A 24,173-nucleotide genomic window follows, 5' to 3' on the forward strand; every position below is an offset into this window, starting at 1 on the left:
TGTTCAATGCTTCAGGAGCCTAGAACCTTGCCCTGCCTCCCATGTCTAGTCTCTGTGGCATGGGGTGTGTTTCACCAAGCCTGAGTCACCTGGCAATGTGCACCTGGCCAGGCACGCGGAGTGCAAGCCACCAGACATAGGCCTTTTTGTGCTACCTCACGGGAGGCACCAGAATGGGCTGTGTTCCCACTTTGCCCAGTAACGGCTGATACCCCAACACCAGCCTGGGCCATAGACTGCCAGGCACCGTGGATCCCTCATTTAGAGCTTTATGCAGTGATAGTGGGGATGGAGTCTTACACCAGTGACCCGAAACCCTCTGTTCTACCATGTTGTGGGGGGAGTCTCCATATTGATATTTCACAATATGAGTTTTCCAATCCATGAACATGGTGTATATTTCATCGAGTTATGTCTTCTTTTATTTCTTTCATCAGTGTTTTTTGGTTGTGGGCAGACGGATGATACACAAATCCTATTATCTATATATCTGTGTATGTTTTACCTTTTTGATGCTCTTAGAAATGGTTCTGCCTTAATGATTTCAACTTCCAATTATTAATTTCCATTAATCTTTCTAAATTTGAGTATTAGTTCTAGTAGCTTTTGCATAGATTCTTTGGGAACTTCTACATAGACAATCACATCAAATATGAATAAATGAAGTTTTATTTCCTTCTTCTAATCTGATTGTTTTTATTTCTTTCTCTTGCATGATTGCACTGTTTCAGAATTCCAGTATGATGCTGCATAAGGCCTCATATGACAAGGTTTGGGAGATAAAGTAGAATGAATTACAAATTAATCCCCCAGTGATTTTTTTTCTGTGTCAAGACACATCTGCTATGGCTGAGCACCACGCACATGAAGCTATGATCTGACCCAGCCTAAGCTGCCAATTCTCACGTGGGGGATTCTGGTCAGCCTACGCCAACCCCAAGGGCTCATTCCTGCTGCCCAGCCATTCCTGAGGCCCTGGGAAAGCACGTCAGGCTTTTTGTGGAAGGGGTCCTTTGTTGAAGGGACTGAAATCATTTTCACACCCACAGGAGACAGCTGCCCTGGTTGGGATTGCAGGGGCTGGGGTTCCCATAGGGCTGTGGGAGAGTGCAGAAGAGAAGGCCCCCATCTGCTGAGTGTGTGGGAGAACTTCTCGGTGAGGGGCACATGTTCTGTGAAATAGGCATTTTATATTTTGGAGTCCAGTTTGCGGTCCTCCAGAGAGATGGCCAGATAGTCTCCTTTGGCCTTGTGGAGAGCTCCCATGAGGACGTAGGACCATGGGGACAGGGAGAACCTGTGACCAAGGTGGACTGAGAGAATTCTGCCTTGAAAGCTCAGAGCTCTGGACAGCCTGGATGGTGCTCAGGGGGGTCTGCTGGTTTGTTCTGTGGAGAGACCTCACACCAGAGCTCTTATCAATAAGGCAAGGAGTGGGTGGCAGCTATGGGAAAATATTTTGTAAGAATTGTGGGATTCTTCTGGAAAAGAAAGTTTTCCCCAAGTCCCCCTGTCTATCCCCTGGCAACACACAGTCCCCAGATCTGGCAAACAACTTCCAAGAACATCACCCCTCCCCACTGACTCGAGACCAGCTCCTCCACATCCCTGTTTTTAAAGACTTCCAGAAGAAAACACTCTGGCTTCTCCAAGCCCTTAGCCTCAGGGCGGCACATCCCTCCTTCAGGAAGCCTCTTTTATCATTCCCAAATCTCTCATTTTCTGGTGTCTTAAGTTAGACAGCAATGAGTAATAGCTCCTGGTTACCCACTTCTGCCAAGGCTTGACATTAAACACACATCACAAGTTATACATTGCAAATGAAGTTTATTGTACAGACACCAAAAGCACAGCAGTCAAGATACAGAGCCAGCGAGATAGACTATATACATAGAAACAGGGTTTTTCTGGGGAGAGGTACAGGTTTTAAGATGGGGTCCTTAACAAAACACTTGCTGGGAAAGGACTACCAAAGGCTGCTGCAAGGAGGGAGGGGTAGGGGACAGGCGCTGGGCTGGAGGCACAAAGCTAGACAATGCAGATTCTTCCCCAGGGGACAGAGGGTGTCACTGGCTCTGACAACAGAGGTGGACAATAAAATTTGACTTGCTGTCAATTAGAGGTGCAGAGATAGGCTTCTACGTTCTGAAATAGGAAGGCCAAGGGCAAGATGCCATCTTTATCTAAAGGCGAAGGTCACGTTGGAACCACAAGCGTCACTAGATCCACTCCTTTCAGAGGTAGGACATCCCCCTCCAGAGCCCCCTCCAGAGCCCCCTCTAGAGCCACCTCCAGAACCTCCCCTGGAACCACCTGCCCCACAGGACCCAGAGCCTCCTCTGGATCCACCTCCAGAATAGGACCCTCCTGCAGAGATGGAGCCTCTGGATCCTCCTCCAGTACCACACCCTCCTCCAGAGCCAGAGCCAGAGCCTCCTCCAGAACCATATCCTCCTCTAGAGCCAGAGCCTCCTCCAGAACCATGTCCTCCTCCAGAGCTAGAGCCTCCTCCAGAACCATATCCTCCTCCAGAGCCAGAGCCTCCTCTGGAGCCAGAGCCATAGCTTCCTCCACCACCTCCTCTGGAGCCAGACCCTCTGCCTCCAGAGCTTCCGGAGCTGAATCCTCCTCCTCCAGAACCGGATCCTCTACCTCCAGAACCATGGCTTCCCAAACCAGCTCTGGATGCCACAGATGAAGACATGGAACTGCTCGTCACAGCTGCAAGGAGAGATGGCATGACCAGGGAGTTCTAATGGCCTCAGCCTGCCTCACCCAACACACCACCCCAGCATAGGACACACCCCAGCACTTACACATAGTCACGTTGCTGCTGAAGTCTCCAGACATCCTGCAGGGAGAGAGAGAAAATAACCTGAGGCAGAGCACTTGGGGCCTGCACACGTGTCATTCCACAGCCTCCCCCCGCCTCTCCCAGTGGACAGCTGGCCTCTGAAGTCAGCGCCAAGGCCCCCCAGAGCCCGCCGCTTCCCGTTGCTGAAGCAGCCCACATTTCTGCACAGCCTGGAATCCAATCCCTCTCAAGTTTTGAGAGCAAAAGGAGAGATAAGAATGACTGCAAATGCTCACTCCTGACTTTGCAACCCATTTTTGTAATTAAATCTGTTGCAAGGAGTCTGATATCCAGAATTCAAGTCACATCAGAAATTTTGAAATGACGTTACACTGTCGACAGAAAATTCCCAAAGAACTGCAGCTCTGTATGCGCCCTCCCACCTCCGCCCCACCCACACGGCTCCTTCCAGGTCTTTCCCACATCGTCCTGCAAGCCTGGGCCTCCAGGCTGGGCAGAACACTCCGCCTGTGGTTGGCTGGCAGGCTGGGGGCTTGACCCTTCCAGTTGCTTCAGTCAGATCCAATCACCAGGGATGCACGCGATGCTGACAAAGGTCTCAGAACACAGAGGAAGGCCACGGAGGTAGCAAACGAGTGTTTGTCCCACCAGAAGCCTGCATGGGTCTGGTGCCTGCCCCGGTGAGCGTGGCTCAGCCAGCCAGCATGTACCAGGGCACCGGCTCCCGCCCGGGCCACCAGGCAGACGGAGAAGAGGGCACCGGCCCTGCGGACCCAGAGGCCCATGTTTCCAACTGTCTAGACTAACTCGTTTGCACAGAATTCTGTTTTCTCTTTCCAAAAAAAAAAACAAGATTAAATTACCACTAATTTCATTTCTAATTTAATTTGAATCTGCTTTGCTAGCCCTTCCGTATTGATAAACCCACAACCGTACACTACTGCTTTGTGTCTGCATCTCTGCTTAGGAAACACAGTGACATTGGCCTTCAGCCACTTTTCCTGCCATCACCTCCAGCCCTGGGTCCTGGAGAGAGGGGAAGGTAGACCGGGGAAGCCTCCTGCCCTCCCAGTGCCCTCACCTGCACTCCTCGCCCTCCAGCAGCTTCCTGTAGGTGGCGATCTCCATGTCCAGGGCCAGCTTCACGTTCATGAGCTCCTGGTAGTCGCGCAGCAGCTTGGTCAGGTCCTCCCGGGCCTGCTGCAGGGCCTCCTCCAGCCCGGTAAGCTTGCCCCCGGCGTCCTTGAGGGCGCTCTCTCCCCTCTGCTCGGCGTCTGCAATGGAATCTTGCATACTCTTGCACTGGGAGGAAAGGAGAGAAGGTTTCTGTTTGTATAGAGAATGGAGTGGACTGGGCAAGCGGGGAGAGGGAGCAAAGGACCAAAGGGCACAGAAAGCCGGGATCACTGACGCTGGAAGTATTAGGTCCCTCTGGACTTAAGGCAAGTCACAAGCAACTGTGCTAAGAGCTGCTGTTGCCTCTGAGCCATCGTCTTCCCAAATCACGTTGACCTGGGGCCTAAGGACTCTTCCCCATTATGACCTTTGATCCTCACAACACAGGGCCAGAGTCATTAGCCCATTTTACAGTTGAAACACTTCCCAGAACTTCTGCTGTGAGCGAGCTGACTCTCGGCCCCACTTCCAAAGCTAATGTTCCAGCCCAGGCCAACCCCCAGCAGCACTTGCTGCCACTCTATGCCCCACGTGGCTGGTGCACAAGGCCAAACCAAGCAGAAGTGAGAGATGAGGCCTTCAACGCCTGGTGAGTCCCACAGCCTCTGCTTTATCCGCCCTTGTTCCCTTTCACCCACGTAAGCAGTGAAAAAAAGAACATAAGTCTTCCCCTGCACTGATCCTTAGTTTAGAATATCACTTAGGCTATTCTAACGATTGCTATGAACCTTAAATTATGTTAAACTTGAGGTATTTAGAATCAACATATGCTAGGTTAGAATTTCTCAGTTTCCGTGCTCTCTCACTCTCTCTCACATACACATACACACACCCCTACACACGACCTCCCAGACCCCCGGGCCCCACTCCAGCAGCAGGGCCGGCCAGTCCTGAGTCACCCCCACCTGCTTCTTCACTTGGGCGATCTCCGCTTGCAGCCTCTGGATCATGCGGTTCAGCTCGCTGATCTCCATCTTGACTTCCTTCAGGCTGTCCCCATGCTTCCCAGCAGTGACCTGGAGCTCCTCATACTGTAAGGGACAAGAAGGAAGCTGGCGGCTTGGGGGCAGCTGGACTTGAGCCAGGAAAGTACTCTACAGGCCCGGGGAGAGTCATCCGAGCTGAATGTCATGGCACATCCGTGAGAGGCAGGAAACCATCTCACAGCCCCGAAAGGCCTCGGTGCCACTTGCAACTGAGGGCAGGTGGGCTACTATGGACACTCTGGGGAATAATGCCCAACTTCCACTGGACAAAAACACCAATAATCTAACCATACATTCGTTGGCTAGGGTGAAACCCAACTTGTTGGAGAGGGCGGGGCTCCGCGGCTGCTAGAACTTGCCTTGCTGTGGTACAGGGCCTCGGCCTCGGCCTTGCTCCTCTCGGCAATCTCCTCATACTGCGACTGGACCTCGGCAATGATGCTGTCCAGGTCCAGATTGCGGTTGTTGTCCATGGACAGGATGACATTGGTGTCAGTGACGTTCTGCTGCACCTGGGACAGCTCCTGTAACACATGGGAAGTTGGCCACGCTTCCCCGCGGTCAGGGGGCATCCTCCACCAGGCGGAAATGCACAAATTCCGGACTCAGCAGGTACTGGGTAGGACTTCAGCATCATAACCACCATTCCTAGGCTTCTGCCAAGGTTGCCCTGAGAGTTATGGGAGAGGACTCTGTATGTCTGAGCCTGCCTGTCAGCACTAGGCCTGCAGTTCTGAAAGTATCCAGAAGGCAGCCAACTAGGAAGGACTGTTCTTTGGTGGGGAGGGTGGGGAGCAAGGGCTTAACCCACTCACCGCATCATAGAGGACCTTCAGGAACTCAAGCTCCTGGTTCATCACGTCCACCCTGGATTGCAGCTCTACCTTCGTCATGTAGGCATTGTCCACGTCCTGCGGGAGAGCTCAGGGTGAAACTGTGCTCCCAGGCCAGCACCTCGCAGCATTCCATGTGTGGGCCCCGCCCTCTCTGCCTCTCTCCCCCAGGGCTAGCCCCTCCTCCCTGCTAGCTACTCCCCAACATCTCAGGCACTTGAGCTGATCCATGTCCCTGCAGGACAATGCGCCCTCGCTGGGGGCTCCATGCCCACTGCTCACACCTCGAGACCATGAGAGTTCCTGGTTGGAACTGCCTCGACTCTCCCACCACCACCCCCCCCCCGGCCCGATTTCTCTGCCTTTTACACCAAAGCTTCTGCAGCAACCAGGCTGAGACCCCACACTTCTGCTTTCTAGCCCATGCCTTTGCCAGCACAACTGACAGCATCTTTATGCAAGCATCGTGGAGGCCATCCCAGGCCTTCCTCAACTCTTTAGAATAACTAAGTGATTTCTGTGTGTGTATCTTTCATGATCCAAGATAGGCTTTAAGCAGGTTATTACCAGGAGATACGCTAGCACCTTAGCAGAGCATCCCCAGAAGAGCTTGACCTGCAGAAGCCCTTGTTTTGAAGAGAACCAACTCAGCACCCCACCTCAACCCCTTACCCTGGTCACTGCTGGTCTCGCTCACAGCCGCGTCTGTCTGGGCACCGCGGGCTACTAAAGCACCCTCCCTCCTCGCTCCCCCCGCCGCCTACCCCAGCCTCTTGCTCACCTTTTTGAGTGTCACAAAATCATTCTCAGCACTTGTACGCTTGTTGATTTCATCCTCATACCTGTTGGGACCAGGGACACGGTGGTTAGACTATCCTGGTTGACTTTTTTCCTTTCCTTTTCCACTCAAAATGCTCTAATCTCAGGGAATATTGAACAATTCTCATGTTAAAATGGAAACTATGATATCCCAAAATGAGGATGCTTTTCTAGCAATTAACTCTCCAGCTTCCAGAAAAGGTGACCTCTAAAGCCCTCAACTTCCTGACAAAGATACAGACGTGGCTCCCTTTAGCCCCACAGATGCAGCTGGGAGATGAATGACTCCTGGGAGTGACTGGCTGTGATCAATTTGTCTCCACTCTGTTTATCCTGCCACCTACTTCTTCTTAAACTCTTCAACAAGATCCTGCATGTTGCTCAGCTCGGAATCTTGTGCTGTTCTTTCTGCAGTGAGTGAATCCACATATTTCTTCAGCCGGGCAATGTAGGCTTGAAACAGGGGGTCCAGGTTGGTAGAACGGGTGCTAACATCCATTTGCTGCAGCAGCTCCCATTTGGTCTGCAGCACCTGGTTCTGCTGCTCCAGGAACCGCACCTGCGTGACGGAAAGGAGAGCCCATGAGCTCTGGATGTCCCGTCCCACCAGCAGGGCCGCCCTTGCCAGCGTCCACTCGGGCGCAGCTCTGCACATACAGAAGTCTACTCGGCTTCATCCTCCCCGTGGATGCTAGATCCCGCCAGGCAGAGCTTCTGAGCTCCCGGGCTCCATAGTAGGAAAGTTCCATGAGCTCCTAATGCACTGGCTGGCAGTCTCCATGCAGAGAAAAGCACTTCCCCATCTCACTACCCACTATTTTGTTTCCAGCTGCTCCCAAGGCTCCAGGCTCTTTCCTTCCCCCGCCCTAGTTGGATTCCCAGCGAAGGTCTCATAAATTCTGGGGAAAACCAAGAGCAGGCATCCACTGGCACCGCTCCTGAAGGTGCTGAGTGGGAAGGCACTAGAGGGCAGGGCTCCTCGGCCTATTTCTTAAGAGGCTTGTAAATTCCTCAGACAGGCTCCTCTGCTTGAATAGGAGAGAAACGCTAACACTACAGAGTGACACCAATAAAGACTTTATGGGTCACAAAACCGAGAATGCTGCTCTTGAAGGCAGAAAATTCATTCTTCCCCAAGCAGACATTTCAGGTTCAACTTCCCAGAATTGAATAGAGGAATCAATTCTAGGGAAGGAGAAACTACGCAGATGTTTTCCCAATGCCTTTCAAAACCTGCTGTCACGTGGCCCCAACTAGTCAGTTCTCTACCTGTCTACAGCCATTTCTCTGTGGTTTCAGAAGTTTCCATAAACATTGTCTGAGCAGGAATAATAAGAGCCAGGGCACAAACAACCCTAACTGCAGAGTGTGTCCTTTCCTGTCTGGATATTGCCAATACCCCGGGCTCGTATGACTACACAGAAGGCTCCTGAAAGGCATAAATCTCTGTCATTGGCCTTTCAGTCAGCCCTGGAAGTAGGGCATCTGAGCATCAGCCCAGCCAGCTCCTCATGACTCACCTTGTCAATGAAGCTGGCAAATTTGTCGTTGAGAGTTTTGATCTGCTCCCGCTCCTGGGACTTCACGTTCTGGATCTCAGGATCAATTTTCACGTTGAGAGGCTGCAGGAGGCTCTGGTTGATGGAGACTTCGTGGATGCCTCCACCAGGAAATCCTCCAGGCCCGGAGCCACCAGGAAATCCTCCAGGCCCGGAGCCACCAGGACCCCCAAAACCTCCAAAGCCACCGCCACCTCCAAAGCGGCCTCCACCAACTCCGCCTCCACCGAAACCACCACCGCCGAAGCCGCTGCCGCCGCCGAAGCCACCGCTGCCACCTCCAAAGCCACCGCTGCCTCCGAAGCCTCCAACACCGCCGCCGAAGCCGCTGCCACCGCCGAAGCCGCCACTACCGCCTCCGAAGCCACCTCCTCTGCCGCCAAATCCACCAGAGGAGCCGCCACCTCCTCCAGCCACGCTCATGGAGATGCTCTTGGTCCCTCCGAGGCCAACAAGACTCCGGCTGCCAAAGCCCCCTCCGCAACCGCCGCCGCCACCACTGCCCCCGCCATGGCGGCTCAGGCAGGAGAAGCTGGTGCCTGACCGCCGGCTCCCGCCAGAGACCACAGCCGAGCCGCTGCTGAAGCTGCGGAATCCACCGCCACCACCGCTGCTTCTTCCTCTAGACTTGCACGACATCTGACAACTCATGGTGCCTTGGCTCGAGGAGGACACTGGGAGGCTCTTGAGGAGAGCAAGAGCTGTGGCGACTGAGCTGTGCTGCTGGGACACTGCAGGGTCCCCTTTTATACCTCTCCACTAGGTGTTGGTGTGCCTGGGTGTGGGCCGCTTATGCATGGGCTTGGCCTGCCTGGGAGCTACTCCTGGTGAGTGATTATCAAGCTAAGAGCCATTAAAAATTTACTAATCAGCTCCATCCCAGACCTTGCTTTGATTGCAAACTTCTCCTGTTTATCTGGGCATCTGTCACGCAATTTGATTTTTGTAAAATCATCAGAAGAGATCAGGATGAGGGTTTCTCAACCTGAGAAAGGACTTTCTTCAGAATGCTGATGCCTGCTCTGGACCAACCCAAGGGAAGCTGTGCGGAATCATCACCCCCGTTCAGCTGATGAAAGAACAGAGTTTCGAGACAGTGGGAGCCCCTCAGCTCCAGCCCGAGAGTTCTCTTGGCTCTTTCCTCTGTACCAGAAAGACTTTTCAGTAATGCTTTTGCAGTGCACAAATGTGAGGTGGCCAGACAGGCACCTTCTTGCAGAGAGAGGTAATAGACCTACGACACTGTAGGAGAGTATTCTTCAAAATATCTTGACTCTTTCCTTCCTGGGGACCTCATCAGAAATGCCCAATAACCAGGCACTGGGGAAAGAATTTTCTTTCCTGCAATCAGAAGACTTTAGAAGGATCAACTGTCATGAAAACCCAGAGGGTGAGGAGGGAAAGTTTCTCCGCTCTTGGGCTTTGTCTCATCCTGGGCACCAACCAGAAATCTACAAAAGCTTCACACGATCCCAAGTGTATATTGGTTTAGACTATCCACAGTGTATTCCCTGTGGTTCTGCTAAACTATTAGGAGCTCCGGCTTCTCGGTGATAGGCAGAGGTGGATGAGTATCAGACAGCAAATGTTCAGCTCACCCACACCTAAACCAGACTGTCCTTCCTCTGACCCTGGGACCAAATATGTAGGAGAGGAACTATGGAATACTAGAACTGAACAGTGAATGTAAAGACATTCTGGGTGTGAGTCTCACGTTGACCATTTACTAGCTCTGTGACTGGGCTATAAAAGGGAAAATCTTGTGAAGTGTTTTGAAAACCATGGCCCCTGGTACAAATGTTAGGTGTCATTGTTGCTCTGGATACAGTCAAGGCTTTTCCTTCCATGTCACACAAGCACCATAAGTCACAAAACCAGGATGTCTCAGCTCCTAGGCCAGAGTTAGCATGAAAATAATGTAAAAAAAAATAATAATAAGCTTTGCATTTTAAGCCTCAGTCTTATTGCATTTTAGTTCAATGACCTTGGATAATTCATAATCCTCTTTGAGTTTTAGTCTCCTCTCTTAAAAAAGCAAAAAAGAATATGGTTGTTTTAAAAACAGAGCAAGATAAAAACACATGTCTAGCACAGTTCCTATTTAACAGCAAAAACTCAGTAAATGTAATTTACCATCTCACATGTTTTACCCCAAGTCTCCAATCTATGTCTCAACTCCCTAGTAAGGATGATTCAACAGGGATCTAGCTATGCAACATATTTGATTTGCAATAAGAAGCAAATTCGTGTTTCCTTAATCTTTTCTCCCAACCTGGCTTATATAATCATAATCACATCAATAAATCATAGAGCTAAAAGCCTTGGAGAGAGGCTCAATCCCAAGTCTCACTATCTCTGGACATCTGAACAACGCCCAGTTGTCCTTTACTCCATCGAGTCTGTGCCAGCTGCAGGGGTGAGGGACTTGGTCCCTAAGAGAGGAAAGGAACAGCACTTGCTGCACATCTGCCATGCCCTAGGCTGGTGCCAGCTCACTCTCTGCAGGTCTTGCTGCTCTGTAACTCTGCTTTCCCTGCCCTCCCTCCCCATTCTCACCACCGGGCACCTTGCCTTTCTGGACCTCTTGGTCGGTTTTTGAAAGTCAAGTTGAAGAGGGAGAATCTTTCTCTCCTCTTGAAATGAAATATAGAGGGTAGAGCTAGGGCAACTTAGATATTATATAGCACCTTATGTCCTTATTTTTTATCTTAGCCTTTTACATAATCTCAGTGTGCTTGTCTAGAAACATGTTCCACAGTCTTTAAGGGAGTGAAATGGGAGTTAAGACTTTTGGTTCTGGCTGTGGTTTTGTGACTGATTCCACTGTGGTCCTCACTTTCTTCATCCATAAAATGGGAACATCCATCCTGGATCCTACTGTCCCGCAGGAATTGACCTGTTGCTGGATGGTTTTAAGCTTTGCTGTCTAAAGAATAGAAGAGGGATCCTGTAGGGCAAAATCCTTCTTTCAACAGGCTGCTGGAAAGCCCAGGCCCCAAGTGGGCTCCTCATAGGAACCCCATTTTCCCTTGAAGCAGACAAACAAGCCCAGCCCCCAGCGTTGAGCAGAGAGTGGCGAACTGCATATCCAGTGGGGAAAAGATGTAAATGTTGACATCGATTCTTCCAGCAGAACCAACTTCTCCTCCCCATACGCTGCTCCTCCTTCCCATACCCTTCATGCTCCTCTTGCGGGCTCGTTGCGGTCGGCCTTGAGCTACCATAAGCCGTGTCCCTGGCCTTGTGCGGGGTACAAGGGTCTTATTTCTCTTTGCCCAGAACCTCTGTCCCCTCAACATGGACCTGGACTAAGAGAATAAGTCTATGACCTAAAAATTCCTTCTAGGGTTTGAAGTTCAGAATTGCAGGTTTTCCCCAATGTGGGTATGTGATGGTAACAATTGTTAAGTCTTCTCAGCCGTCCCTATACCTGCTCCCCTACGCTCCCGGCTGGATGTTGTCTCAGGCTCTGTCCCACCCCCTCTGGGGTTTCTCTCCACAAGTGAGTCAGGTTAGTCTCTCCTCCCAAGCACTTAGAGCATCTACTGGGCAAAGCTGCTGCGCCAACCCAAGTTGCCAGAATGGAAACCAAGTGTTTGCCTTTCAAAAACAAAAACAAAACAAGCAAACAGCAAACCCTCCTCTCTCAGTCCCCAAGTCCATTGGGTTCAATGTCAAGAAAGAACTTCAGCAAACAGAGAGGCAGCTCGCAGACACCTCCCCCACTCTGCCTCAAAGCCCAGCACCTCCACCGGGCTCCTAGGGATCCCTAGGAAGGTGGGACAGAAGGCTGACAGGCGCCTAAAAGGAGCCACTTGCTCAATATCTCCTCCAGGGCATTCCTTTGTAAGTGATTATTTTAAAACTGCTCACTCAGTCTACAGTCCCAACCCCTGACCCAGTTCTCCATCGAGCCCCAGGCTTCCCCTCCTTTCTTACCTAACGCTCCCTTTTAGTTTTGTTTTTTTAATCGACAGCTTCTTTTTTACCAGAAGTTCCATCTGACCTATTGATTCAGGTGCCTGGGGTAAGCTGGTTGCCACTGAGAAGCAGGCTGTGGGCAGTTAGTTCCACCCACAAAATGAAGTCCCCACGATCCCACCGTGGAGGACCCCACCTGGAATGCAGAGACTCTCGGACACAGACACCAGACTTAGCTGGAAGGTGGGGTTTGCCTGCTGCTCAAAAAGAATGCAGAGCACAGAAACGAAGGAGGAATGAGAGCAGAGACTGCTCAGGACACAGCAGAGACCTGCTGGCTCAGCTATCCGCCGAGTGGCCCCCCGTCAGCACGCAGCCTCCTGTGTGGGCGCGGCCCATATGGGGGTTCAACAAATGTCACCTCCTTTCCCATTGCTAGGGCCAAAATGTCACATGTTGTTCCAGTTTTCTAACTGGGCCCCAGCAGATGTCACCCAGTGGGAAGGGACACAACTTAGCTTTGTTCTCCAAGGACCAATCCTCAGCCGAATGAACTCAGTTCTGAATGAACTCATAGCCACCTGCAACTCATAGTACTCGTGCCTAGTTCACTAAAGTGCTGGCCACCTAATGACGTTCTGGCAGGTGCGCCGTGTGCTCTCAGCTGTGTGTCGTCAATCACACAGAACACCGAAAGGGGGTCTTTTGTGAACTATTCTTGCCCCTCCCAGCCTCAACCTTCATTCAAACTGTTTTCAAATCAAGTTCTCCTCCCATTATGACAGCAATATCCTATCTTGCTTTTTACTCATAATGCCATCCCAACATGGAGGACAGGGCAGCCATCCAATATTCTATTCTATTCTCTCCGTGATTTCAGAAAAATAGGGTCAACCTTATAATGATCCCACCTACGCCTTCCTTGAAGTTTAGAAGTTCCTCCAGGTTTCTCCAGATTAAATTCTGTCCACTTCTTCCCAACCCTCACTCATGGGAAGGCTGTCTGCTAATTCCATTTTGCACTGCTGCCATTCACAACTGTAGTTAAATTGGTGGCCTCTATCTGGACACCTGCCATTTCTTCAGCAGAGGCCCTGTGCTAACCACCCACAGGGACCACCATCAGAGCCTCCGCTCTCATATTTCCCCCCAGCTTGAGCCCCATCACTCCCTTCCCCCCACCACTTAAAGCTGCCCCACCATGTGACCTCACATTTTTTGAGACTCCCTGTATTGGGTTGGCTGGTAGGAGGCAGCAGATGGAAAGAAAGAAACAAATAAACCTCTTCCCAAATCTTGAAAGAGAAAGAAAAGAATGAAAAATAATGGAATTGTAAAAGATCAAATAAATGGTCTCTTGTTTCAAGAGAGTCTTTTTTGTTTCCGGTCTAGCAACAAAGCTGTTTGAGATGCCTTCAGACCCGTGGGCACTGGCTTGCCTCATTTTGGAAGGAATGGGTTTGGAAAAGGGTTTGATTCTGGAATGCCTGCTTGCTACAGGGACTCTTATCTAGAAAAAAATAGAAAATAAGTGTTCAAAATTCTCTGAACAGCTTTTTTCCCCCAGCATGAAAAACCATCATTCTTCTAAACTTTTCTTGCAAAGACTTCTAAATCCTGCAAGGAGCAAGTAAGCAGTAAATGTTTACTAGAGCTGGTACAGTCATTCATTTGGGATGTGCTAAATTTAAGACCTGAATTATATTTTTATGAGCCAAAGGCACACTTCAGTACCCATCAGGTATTAAAAGCAGTAAAAATTTGGCCCTACTTAGTAGTACTTTTATAAGGCGAGCTGTATATAAACTGTGAAAGGTATGTTTACCTGTAAATGTCAAGCCCTCTGCCAAAAACCAGCCATGTGACTTCAGGTGTCACCTTTCTTGCCAGAACTTCCTTTCTGCCCTGTCCATTCAGGGGTTTGGAGACAACAGGAATGGGAAGAACATTAGGTGGGGGGGTCAGAGAAGCTGCAGCCAACTGACTCCAGAAACTGGGGGCCCTTCACCTGTGAGCCTCGGTTCCCCATCTGTAGAATGGAGGCATCGGCCCACAGACCTGTCAGGCACCTGCTGGCTCAGGGTCAGTCTGTGCTTCAATGGACCTTCATAGGTCATTCCTGGGAGCTGATGCAAAGTCAGTGAAAGTTTGGAGAGCCCCAGACAAGATATCCAGACCCGGTCCTGCTTCCATCCATTTCCCCACTGAGAACAGGGTAGAAATGGCAGCAGCGAGCTTGACAGAGGAACACTGGAGCAGGACAAAGACCAGCAGGCACAGCTTCAGCCAAAAAAAGAGAGGACTTTTGTTTTTTGTTTGTTTTTTTATTGAGGCAACATTGATTAACAACACTGTACATGATTTAGGGAAATAGGTTCACACCACTTCAGATGTGTGTTATCACACCATACCCACCCCCAAAGCACCCACAGTCCTTTACCATAGACCATGGGGCCCCGTCCCCCTGTTATCCCTTCCCTACCCCCTCTAGTGGCCTCAGTCCTGCTGCCCTATTTCTAGGGCTTGTTCTGCTGCAGTTTTTTTTTTTTTTAATTTTTTTAATTTTTTATTTTATTTATTTATTTATACAAGCACTGGGTATAGTCAGAAGCGCGGGAGGGTGAGAGAATTCACCAGAGCCAGAGCAGGGAGCAGAGCAGGCAGAGGGACAGAGGCACACTGCTACACTGCTGAGGGGAGCAGCGGGCGGCAGGAGAGGTCTGCGCACCATGTGGGACCCTCCTCCGGTGGCCGGGCAGCAGCCGGGGATCGAACCGGTGCCGCAGAGACTGCGGGCAGCTTCACAGCCCATCGCTCAACCGCTGCACCACCAGGGGAGGCCCAACTGGTGCAGTTTTATCAGTTAAGGAGAGCTGTGCTATCAAGCAGAAAGTGAGAAAGCCCTGCAGGCTTGGGCAGTTAGGATTTGAGAAAACAATTAAGGACAATATCTTTAGTTCTTAATCTGTAAGCTCCTCGAGAGTTTCTATCTCTGCTTTCAATGATGCCAAGAGACAGAGCCGATCGATAAAAGGCTGTCTCTGAAATAGTCTCCTCCTCCCCAAGCGCTGAGCACAGCAGCTAAAACCTGGACGGCTGTTTCCTTGCCCATCCTCTTTCCTGGGTGGCTGAGCTCAGCAGTTACTTGGAGCAGGCAGAGAGCTTTGCCCCTTCTTCTGGGGCACCACAGCAGCTCCACAGAAACCCTGAAGAAGCGTTGTCTCTCTGAGATCCGGAGTGGCTGGGATATGACTCTCAGCCATCCCTCCTCCCTTACAGGAAGTCCCTTTACTGCTTCCACCATTTGTCTAAACATGTTAGTTTTTATTTGGGTTTTCTTCTGGGCTACATCTCCCACCCAGGCAGGCCCTTTACATCCATAGCTCTGGTCAGGCCTGTCCCCCCTAAGCCCATCACAGTATCCATGGAGTTGGCTCATTGTACATATGTTGGACCCCCAGAGGGTGGGGATGGTGCATGCACTTCCCTCTGTGTTTAACTCTATGTGGCTCAGTACTAAGCAGAAATCATGCTTCTCTGGTAAAGGAAAGAGTGATAAAGACAGGATTTTGCAATGGGGATGCTGTGGCCAGTTTGTCTGGGTCAGCCGTGAAACCTGATCATTGCCCATATTTTTCGAGACCTGTTCAGTGTGGACACTAACTGAGTGCAAGTCTTCTCATCCATGGACAGCAGAAAGGGGGGTCAGGTTTGACAAAGCAGGTCTCCCTCCCACTGGGACCCCCTACTGGGGCAATGATGACAGCATCTGGAATTACTGACCACCCAAGGGGACAGGAGTAGCTTGTCCATCTTGTCTGGCCTCCTTGGCAAGACTTTAAATAGCTCCCACTTGCACAGAACTTCTTATGAGGTGTTTGCTTTGCCCAGTGTCTCCACAGATGCCAGAGGGCCAATGGTATAGAAGGACTGCCCCCCATCTCCTCTCCACACATCCCCCTTGTGCTCCCCCCAAGCCTCTCCTGCTCAGAATCTTCCTTTGCCTGAAAACTTACTGACCGCCAACCCCACAAGGGGCCTTCTCCCCCTTAAGCAGGACTCCCTGGCCTTCCTGCGGTTCTGTTTCCCCTTCTTAGCTTACTCATTGCACCACTTTCTCAAGTGGCCAAGCGGTCAAGCCATTTTTGTGGGTCTCAGCCACAAAGTCCCAGCTGGTTCCTGCACAGCTGGAGTCCCTGGGCTGCTCCAAAAACATCCACTGCTGGGCCCTGGGCACCTCTTGCAAAACGAGGTGCTCATGCAGGGGTGTGCAGTTTCGCTGAGAAGAGAAAGGAAAGCGCTTCCAAATTCTCACTGGGACCTGTGACCCAGACATGTCTGCACACCACTGTCCCGAATTGCTCTTGCTTTCTTGTTCTCCTGCCACCTGCCCCAGGCCCTGACTCCCAGTAGCAGCTTACAACATTGGCACAAATGTGCTGACTCTCTGGCTGCTGCCTCCCAGCACACAGGGTCCATGGGATGCTCAGGGTCTCTGCTCCTGCCAGAGAAGGTAGAGATGGGAGCCAGGAACTTGCTGGGAGGCAGCAGGGCAGGCGAGGGGTCAATCAAGAAGCAGGGCTGGGAAGTTGGCACCTGAGCTGAGCTGCACAGAAGTCACCAAGCTCCCCAGGAGAGGGGGTCTCAGCAGTTGAGAAACGCCCAGAGCTGGAGAGAATCCTGGGAGACTGGAGCCCCCTCCAAGGGCAGACCCTGGGGTGGGAGTGATGGGGTGGCCAGTGCAACCCCCTGAGAGGCAGAGCAGAGCCCGTCTGAAGCAGGGAGCCGGTGCTGGTGAGCGTAGTCCCAGGAGGTCTGCTCAGCATTCCAGCAGCTCCCACACCCTAAGGGTTTGCTCTCTTACTCACCCCCGCCCTCCTGTACTCTCCAGCTCCACTTCCCTCCTTCCCCGGGTTAGCAGCAGTAAGACCGAGCTCAGCTGGCTCCCGGGCTCACTCTGCCGCTCCCTGGTCCTCATTCCTGCATCCCAGCCCCTCAGCCTAGGGGGCTCTGGCATCCTGGCCCTTCTCGGGGCAACTGCTTCCCAGACAACGCACTAGGCACATCACACTCGAGCCGCTGGCTGCCTGGATGATCTTGGAAAAGCAGGCTTTGCCTTTGCCCTGAAAGGCAGACAACACTCCGCAAGAGGTGAGCAGTCTCCCCACTGCCAGAGAGCAGCGGGAGGGGCGGAGCTGGCGCTCCTGATGCCAGGCCTGCAAGAGGGCAGGTGAGGGGTCCTCGCAGCTGCCAGGCTCTGGCCGGGGTTGAGGGGAACAGCCTGCTCTGAGCCCCTGAGCCCCTGAGCTGGGCAGACCAGGCCTGAGAGGACAGGGCTCTTCATCGTCGTCTCTGGGCATCCTGGCGAGGAAAAGGGACAAGAAAGGAGTTTCTAAGGCTGAGTCCAGACTGAGACGCCCTCTCTCCTTAGCCAGGAAGCCTCAGGCTTCTTACGTCGTCGTTAATCTTTGGGCAGTATTTGATTTCTCCCCTCAGGTGTAGTCCCCGTAGTTCATGAAATACTGTCCAAAAATTTAAAACAATGTAAGAAAATAAATAAAATAAAATAAATAAAAGTTCATTTCAAGTAAGAAATCAAGCCTCAGGCTTCCAGACATCGGGCCTTTGGGGTTTCTTCCTGTTCTTTAGAGTCCCTTCTTGCTCCTGCCCCAGTGTTAGAAGGGCCTGCAGTATCCAGAGAGAAGAGAGTCTGGGGTTCTTTGCTTAAGGGGAGCTCTGTAAGGACACCCCCTTCCAGGGTGCCTGTATTAAACAGACGCAGCGCTGTGTGCTGATAAGAACAAGCCTGTGTCACACCCAGGACTGAATCCCAGCCCCACACCTGTAGGCTTCTTGGCCTTAGAAGGGTTACCTGCCCCTCATGACCTCTCTTTCCTCTGTAGACATAATTGTAAGAGTTGATGTGGAGGTAAATGCAATCACTGGAATAAAATATGGTAGGAAATAATACATGTAATACTTAGCACAATTTCTAGCAGAAAACAAAAGTTTCTACTTACCCAATATCTGCCAAAGTGCAGGAAATGTCTAGAAATTCCAACACTGTGGTAAAAAAAAATGACAAAAGCACCTCATTGCCATCCATGCACCCCTCCCTGAGGCTCGCAAGCCCACCTTTCAGCCCCCCTTACTCCCTGGGGCAGCTGTCCCTGACTGCGCCAGGTCTCAGGGGTCAGCTCAGCCCTGCTCAGATGCCCAGCCACTCACTGCAGGCCCGCGCTGCCCCACACACCCGTGCGGGGAGTGTTTCTGTTACAAGGAGGACACTTGAGTGCTTCAAGACTCACAAGAATGACGCCAAAGGAGATGAGAGAGAGGCCTCCACCTTGGTGCCCAGGGAGTCAGCCTCCCCGGGTGGCCCAGCGATACCCCTGCTATCGGCCCCACCCCGACTCAAGCACCTTCTGGGCAGATCAGCCTGGCGACAAGAGCCCCCTTTGGCAACACTGCACCCTCGTGGATGTCATTTCACTCAGACAATCTCCTTCTGAAAGAAGTCGGGCGAGTATTATGTGCCCATTTTACACATGAGCACACTGAGCCTCTCAGACGGAGCAGACGTGCCTGCGAGCGGCAGGCGAGTAACGCAGCCAGACTAGGGCTTGGCCCGAAGTCTGCAGGACCACCTCCTCCTGAGAGCCCACGCCCCCCACTCCACCCTCCTCAGCTCATCCCTGCTCCCAGCACAGAGGCTTCACGAGCGTGCTCTGTCCCTCAGAAGCACTAGGAACCCCTTGTTAGCTGCACTAACCGCTCAGAAACATGTTGGAAACCACTCCGCTGATACCTTTATATTTTTTTTATTTTTTAAGACATTTTATTTATATTTATTTTTATACAAGAGCTGGGGTACAAGCCAGAGGCACAAGAGGGTGAGAGGATTCACCAGAGACAGAGCAGGGAGCAGAACAGGCAGATGGACCGAAATACACTGCTGAGGGGAGCAGCGGGCACGACAGGAGAGGTCTGCCGCGCCATGTGGGTGTCTCCCTGGCCGGCCAGACAGGAATCAATCCCATGCCGCAGAGGCTGCGGACAGCTTCACAGCTCTGTGCTCAACCCGCTACGCCACCGGAGAGGCCTGATACCTTTATTTTTAAAATGAAAAGCTGAGTTCAGGAACTTGTCAAGATCTCATGACTAAAGGATACAGAGCAGGAATCCAGCTGGGAGGCTCCACTGCTGAGCCCAACTAGTCTGGACAGCAGAGAATTTCAGGGCCAGAAGAGGCTTCAGTTAGACAAACAGCAAGGCTTTAATAAATATCACCGTCAACTCTCAGTTACCCACACTGATGGAAAACAGGAAGCAAACAGGAGGTGTATCCTTCCCAGGTTTTTTAAATCTTTCATTTAAAATGCTTCCCCCAGGCTGTAAAGGCACCAGAACAACTGCTCCTTACTATTCATACCCCTGTGGGAGGCCGGGAAAGCAGCTCTTAGGTTGGATCCAAGGGCAAGACATGCTAGTCCTTGCTGCATTAGCCCTCAATAACCACAAGTTGGAGGTTGTCCTGTCATGGCATGGACTGCACTCCCTCAGCTGGTCCTGCCAGGTACACGCAGCTCCACGGTGGCACGTGGCAGGTCACAGGGAGCAATGAGGCACACCACAGTGCCCCAATGCCTGATGCCCTCACCATGGAAACCTTGTTTATGCATTATCAAGCCAAGAGAAAGGATTACTGAGAAAGAGGAAGCCAAACACAGGGCACACCCCCTGGAACCCAGAGGGGTTTCTCAATCCCGGGCACACCCTCGCAGTTAGCAGTGGTGAGCGAAGAACTCGACTGTCTTGACTGCAAATGTTACAAAAGATGGTTTCAACTACAGGCCCATCTACAGGGATACAGAGGTAGTACACTTGCCTAGAATGTTCCCCCAGCTCCACCAAGAGCGAAAGGGAGTCAACTATGATGACAACAGGAGAAACTTAAGACTGATAACAAAAGGGACCAATCAACTACCTCATTTCATACAGAATAAGAATGCGGAGTGTGGGAATGCATGAAGGTTACTGGGTCCAGAGAGCTAAGCTTGGGACCTGCCCCCTCGCGCACCTCTTCTCATCTTCCAAATAATTAAAGTTAATTAAGGACGTGAGTTACAGGAGGACAAGATGCCTGCACCTCAGTCCCTGTCCCAGGCTCACCACTCCCAAAGCAGCCCTGTGCAAGGACTGAATTCCAGCATTTTCTCAACCAAACAAACAAAAATATTCTCCAAATCACCTGTCACATCAGCTCAAACCAAGATCAAGCTTCAACACTTTTTGAAACAACTGGTGGAAATATTCTGGAAGTTGAAGCGGAGATGTGGGGAGGGAAAAGAAAGAAAGAAGAATACGGAACATGGGGGAGACTATGGAGAGAGGAGGCCACCGGGGCAGTGGGGGTGGGGGGCCTTGAGGTGGAAGTGCTTCTGTTAGGGGGAACAGGATGTCCTAAAGCTGATTCCACACAGGCTTTGTGGACTCCACCCCCACCCCAGGCCAAAGCCAAAGGCACTGGGAACTCCAAATCCCATCCCCACCCAAGGGAAGGTGGCTGGGACCTGAGGGTGGGGTGAAGCAGCCAGGTTGGCATAAAGCCAGACACGTGGGCTTTGGAGGGGTCCCCCATTTTGGCTCTCCGCCAGCTCACAGCATCTGGCCAGCTCGGAGAGTGCCTTTGGGTTTCCAGGTCGGCGGATCGGGCAGGACGCATGAAAGACTTTATTTCCCCATTTTCTCCCTGAGTTGTCCATTTTCCTTATTTCCTTTTCCCTTGTCAATAAACCTTTTATTAACCCTTTTGTGTGTGCCTGTAGTGGAGTATTCATAAGTCCCTTGTAAGCGCGCGGGTGAGGACCCACAGCCAGGAACCCGTTCAATATCGGGGCTGCCCCATAACACTTCTACCAGGGTTTAAGCACCCGGGACAGGCCAGCCTGTGGTGTCTCCAGCAGAGATGAAGTCGCTGTACACAGGGCCGCCCCTGCTGCTGTCCATCCAAGGTGAGAGCTCGAGGGACCCGTCCCCTCCAAGCAGGGACAACGCTGTGGCCATCTTCGGGGAAGTGGCCATCACACTCCCTTGGTCACTTTTGGTCTCCTTTCAGCTCCCCTCTGCCCTTGAACTCACTCTAGCTTTTCAGTGAGTCACTCTTCCAAGGCTCAGAACTTTCCAAAACTTCCTCAAATGCTCAGAACTGCTTCAACACTCAGCGGGGAGAACTTCAGGCCAGCAGAGGACGCTGCGCGCTGTCTAGAGAGAACCAGCAGGGCCTATTGACAAATTGGAAACTGGGTGTGGGCAACAGGGAGGGGTGAGACTAACCCAGTGTGACCTGGGAAGGTCACAAGTTGACTAAGCCTGCGCCATTTTTCTGATCATGGACTGCCAGGGAGTGCCACATTCCCTCCAGCAGACATGGGAGGGGCGAACACAGTGACGCAGCCTGTCCCAGAGCACCTGGGCCTCCATCCCTCCAACAAACAACCAAAAATGGCTGGCACCACCCAGATGTCCCCTGGGTCTCTTTACCCTCCCTTTTGTCTGGCACGAGACTGCTGCCAGCTGTGGCTCCAAGAAATGGCATTACAGACCACATCTGTCCCCTCCCCAGCTGTCGCTGCCCAGAAGCCACTTTCTCCACCCCACGACAGCCCCTTCCCACTCATCACAAGGGAGACGCCTGGAGACCCCACTCATCCCTGCTCCCACCCGAGTCCTAGCCACATTTCTAGGCTCTTCTCAACTCTCCAGGAACCTCCGCTCACACTTGACTTCTCTTCTGGTTGCTTCTAGAAACGTGCTTCCTCTTGGTTTCCATGCCCCCTTCCCATCCCTAGGGACTGCTCCTGTGTACGCTTTACTGACCTAATCTCTGTCTTCATGGTCCTTGAGCAGAGGGATCTTGGGATTCTAGCCTTGAGTCTCTCTCTCTTTTTAGAATAAATTTCTTTAATGGCAAAAAATAAAAAACAGCAATGAATGGAAAGAGTTGCATCATTCAGGAATCCCCATACTACCCTCAGGTGGAGATATGGCCTGTTCACAACAGAGGGAGAGGGAGGGAGCAGTGGTTGTAATTGTGTGCCTCATGCCCTCCCCTGGATGCTGCAAGATGTCCCTAGTCACACCGTCCTAAAACAGCAGTACCGCCAGTACCGCCCTTGGGATCTTTTGGAAATCTGTGGAGACATTTTTTGCTTGTCACTGACATGGAGGCTGTTATTGACCTTTAGTGGACACACCCAGATTCTGCGAGACCCCACACAGCTTTTGAGTATCCCAACATTGGTGATGGTTCAACCCAGACCCCACATCACACACACATGCAGTGGTTTTGCTCCCTTTCAGAGATGCTGGAGGGTTCGGGAATGCAACTACTGTATAAATCAAAAGAAGAGGGCTTCCTTGGTGGCCTAGGGGTTAAGTCTCAGCGCTAAACCCACACGTGGCGCAGCAGGCCTCTCCTGTCTCGCCCCTGCTCCCCTCAGCAGTGTATTGCAGTAGATCCACCTGTTCTGCTCCCCACTCTGTCTCTGGTGAATCCTCCCACCTCCCCACACCTCTGACCTATACCCCAGTCCTTACATGCATAAATAAATAAATAAATCTTTTTTTAAAATCAAGAGAAGGCTGTATTTTCTTTTCATTAAAAAGTGTACAGGAGTTTGCACCTTTTGGGAAAATTATGCCATCGGCAGCAGCATTGCTCATGGCCCTGAGGTCACCGCACAGCACACACACATCAGGCTGTGCCAGTAGCTGGGTGAGCTATGCTGGTTCTACCTGTGAACTCTGGATGCGTCATTATGTCTTCTAGCAAAGACCTGACTGAGAACTTCCAGAGTGGGATATTACGGTGTTGTTGGCGGCTTTTTCCCTTTCGCGTCCCCCTTACACTACAGCTAAGGCCGTGCATTGATTTGCTTTCACCCTGTGTGCCCACAGCGTCTTCCATCTGTTTTTCTTTTGCCAACAGTAAAAGGGAGTCATTTTCATTATCGTTATGAATCAGAAGGTGATGACATGAATGGCTTTAGAATAACTCACGGAAAGAAAGGATACCCTTTTTCAAAAGAAACTTTGATCACGTTCATAAAGTCCATGTTAAAACTTCCACACACATTTTTAACAGAACAGGAAAGCCGAACGAGACCTCCCAGGCCCTCGGACAGCCCTACAGAGGTCTCCATGCCCAGGAAGTCTGCCTTGGCAGGAGGTGGGGGTTCCTAAAATTCCATGCATAGGCTCTGGTTCAGCGGCACAAAGCCACAGGTGCTGGTTCAAGATCATCTTTAGGAATTCTCTCCCAGGGGCTAGTGCAGCGCCCTGAGGAAGACCCTCCCCCAAGGGAAGGAAGGAACAGCACAGTTGAGCCAAGCTGTACCAGGAACTGAGACGCCAGGACTGCAGGAAGACTTGCTGGTTTGGTGGGGTTCCCAGGGACACTAGGCAGTTGTCTTGGGACTGGAATTATGGGAGAGGCAGTTAGTACGTGGGAAGGAGAGACAGTGGGGAGGAGAGACGGTGGGGAAATCCATTTTTCTCTAGAGTTAGAGGAATCTCAGGATTCCATTAGAGAGAGGGCTAGAGGAGGCGGACTGACCACTGAATTGATGGCTGCGACACGGTGGCCATCCAAGGAAGGACGGGCTTAGGGGAACCCCCAGGGAGCAGAGGGAAGGAGTCTACCCTTCCAAATGAGACACAAGGAGGGAGACACAGGGATCTCGATCCAGGGAGAGGGAGTGTGAGTAGATGACTTAGGCAAGGACAAAAGGCTGAAATTTTATCATAGGCTCTAGCCAATGCTCAGAAACCACCTCCCGAAAGCTCATCTGCTAAAGAACGTGCAATTCAACTCTTAGTGGAGTGGAAACAGTCAAGTCTGCTGGGGCTGGAACACTGGGGTGGCAGGACATCTGAGAAAAAAGAATAAATACATAGACATGTGCTTCTTTGCTTGCTTGTACATAGATACTTCTTGAAGGATACCCAAGAAACTATGGCTGCCACAGACAAAAGGGACTTCATGGAAGGGGATAAGAGAGTT

The 24,173-nt window shown here is 51.5% G+C and overlaps 1 protein-coding gene across 1 annotated transcript; it reads right to left on the bottom strand.

Annotated features, from left to right (window-relative positions):
- Positions 1-1,824: 1,824 nt before the first annotated feature.
- LOC119247962 (keratin, type II cytoskeletal 2 epidermal-like) lies at positions 1,825-8,839 on the bottom strand. The gene is made up of 11 exons (XM_037514796.1): positions 8,542-8,839; positions 8,150-8,466; positions 6,974-7,188; positions 6,592-6,652; positions 5,793-5,888; positions 5,337-5,501; positions 4,897-5,022; positions 3,897-4,117; positions 2,817-2,851; positions 2,383-2,721; positions 1,825-2,289 (listed from the first exon to the last, which is right to left on the bottom strand). The coding sequence occupies exons 1-11, from the start codon at positions 8,837-8,839 to the stop codon at positions 2,180-2,182; spliced, it is 1,983 nt and encodes a 660-aa protein (XP_037370693.1). The 3' UTR covers positions 1,825-2,179.
- Positions 8,840-24,173: the final 15,334 nt, after the last annotated feature.

Source organism: Talpa occidentalis, unplaced genomic scaffold (genome assembly GCF_014898055.3).
Source record: "Talpa occidentalis isolate TD23 unplaced genomic scaffold, MPIMG_talOcc4v2.1 talOcc4.16, whole genome shotgun sequence".
NCBI lineage: Eukaryota > Metazoa > Chordata > Mammalia > Eulipotyphla > Talpidae > Talpa > Talpa occidentalis.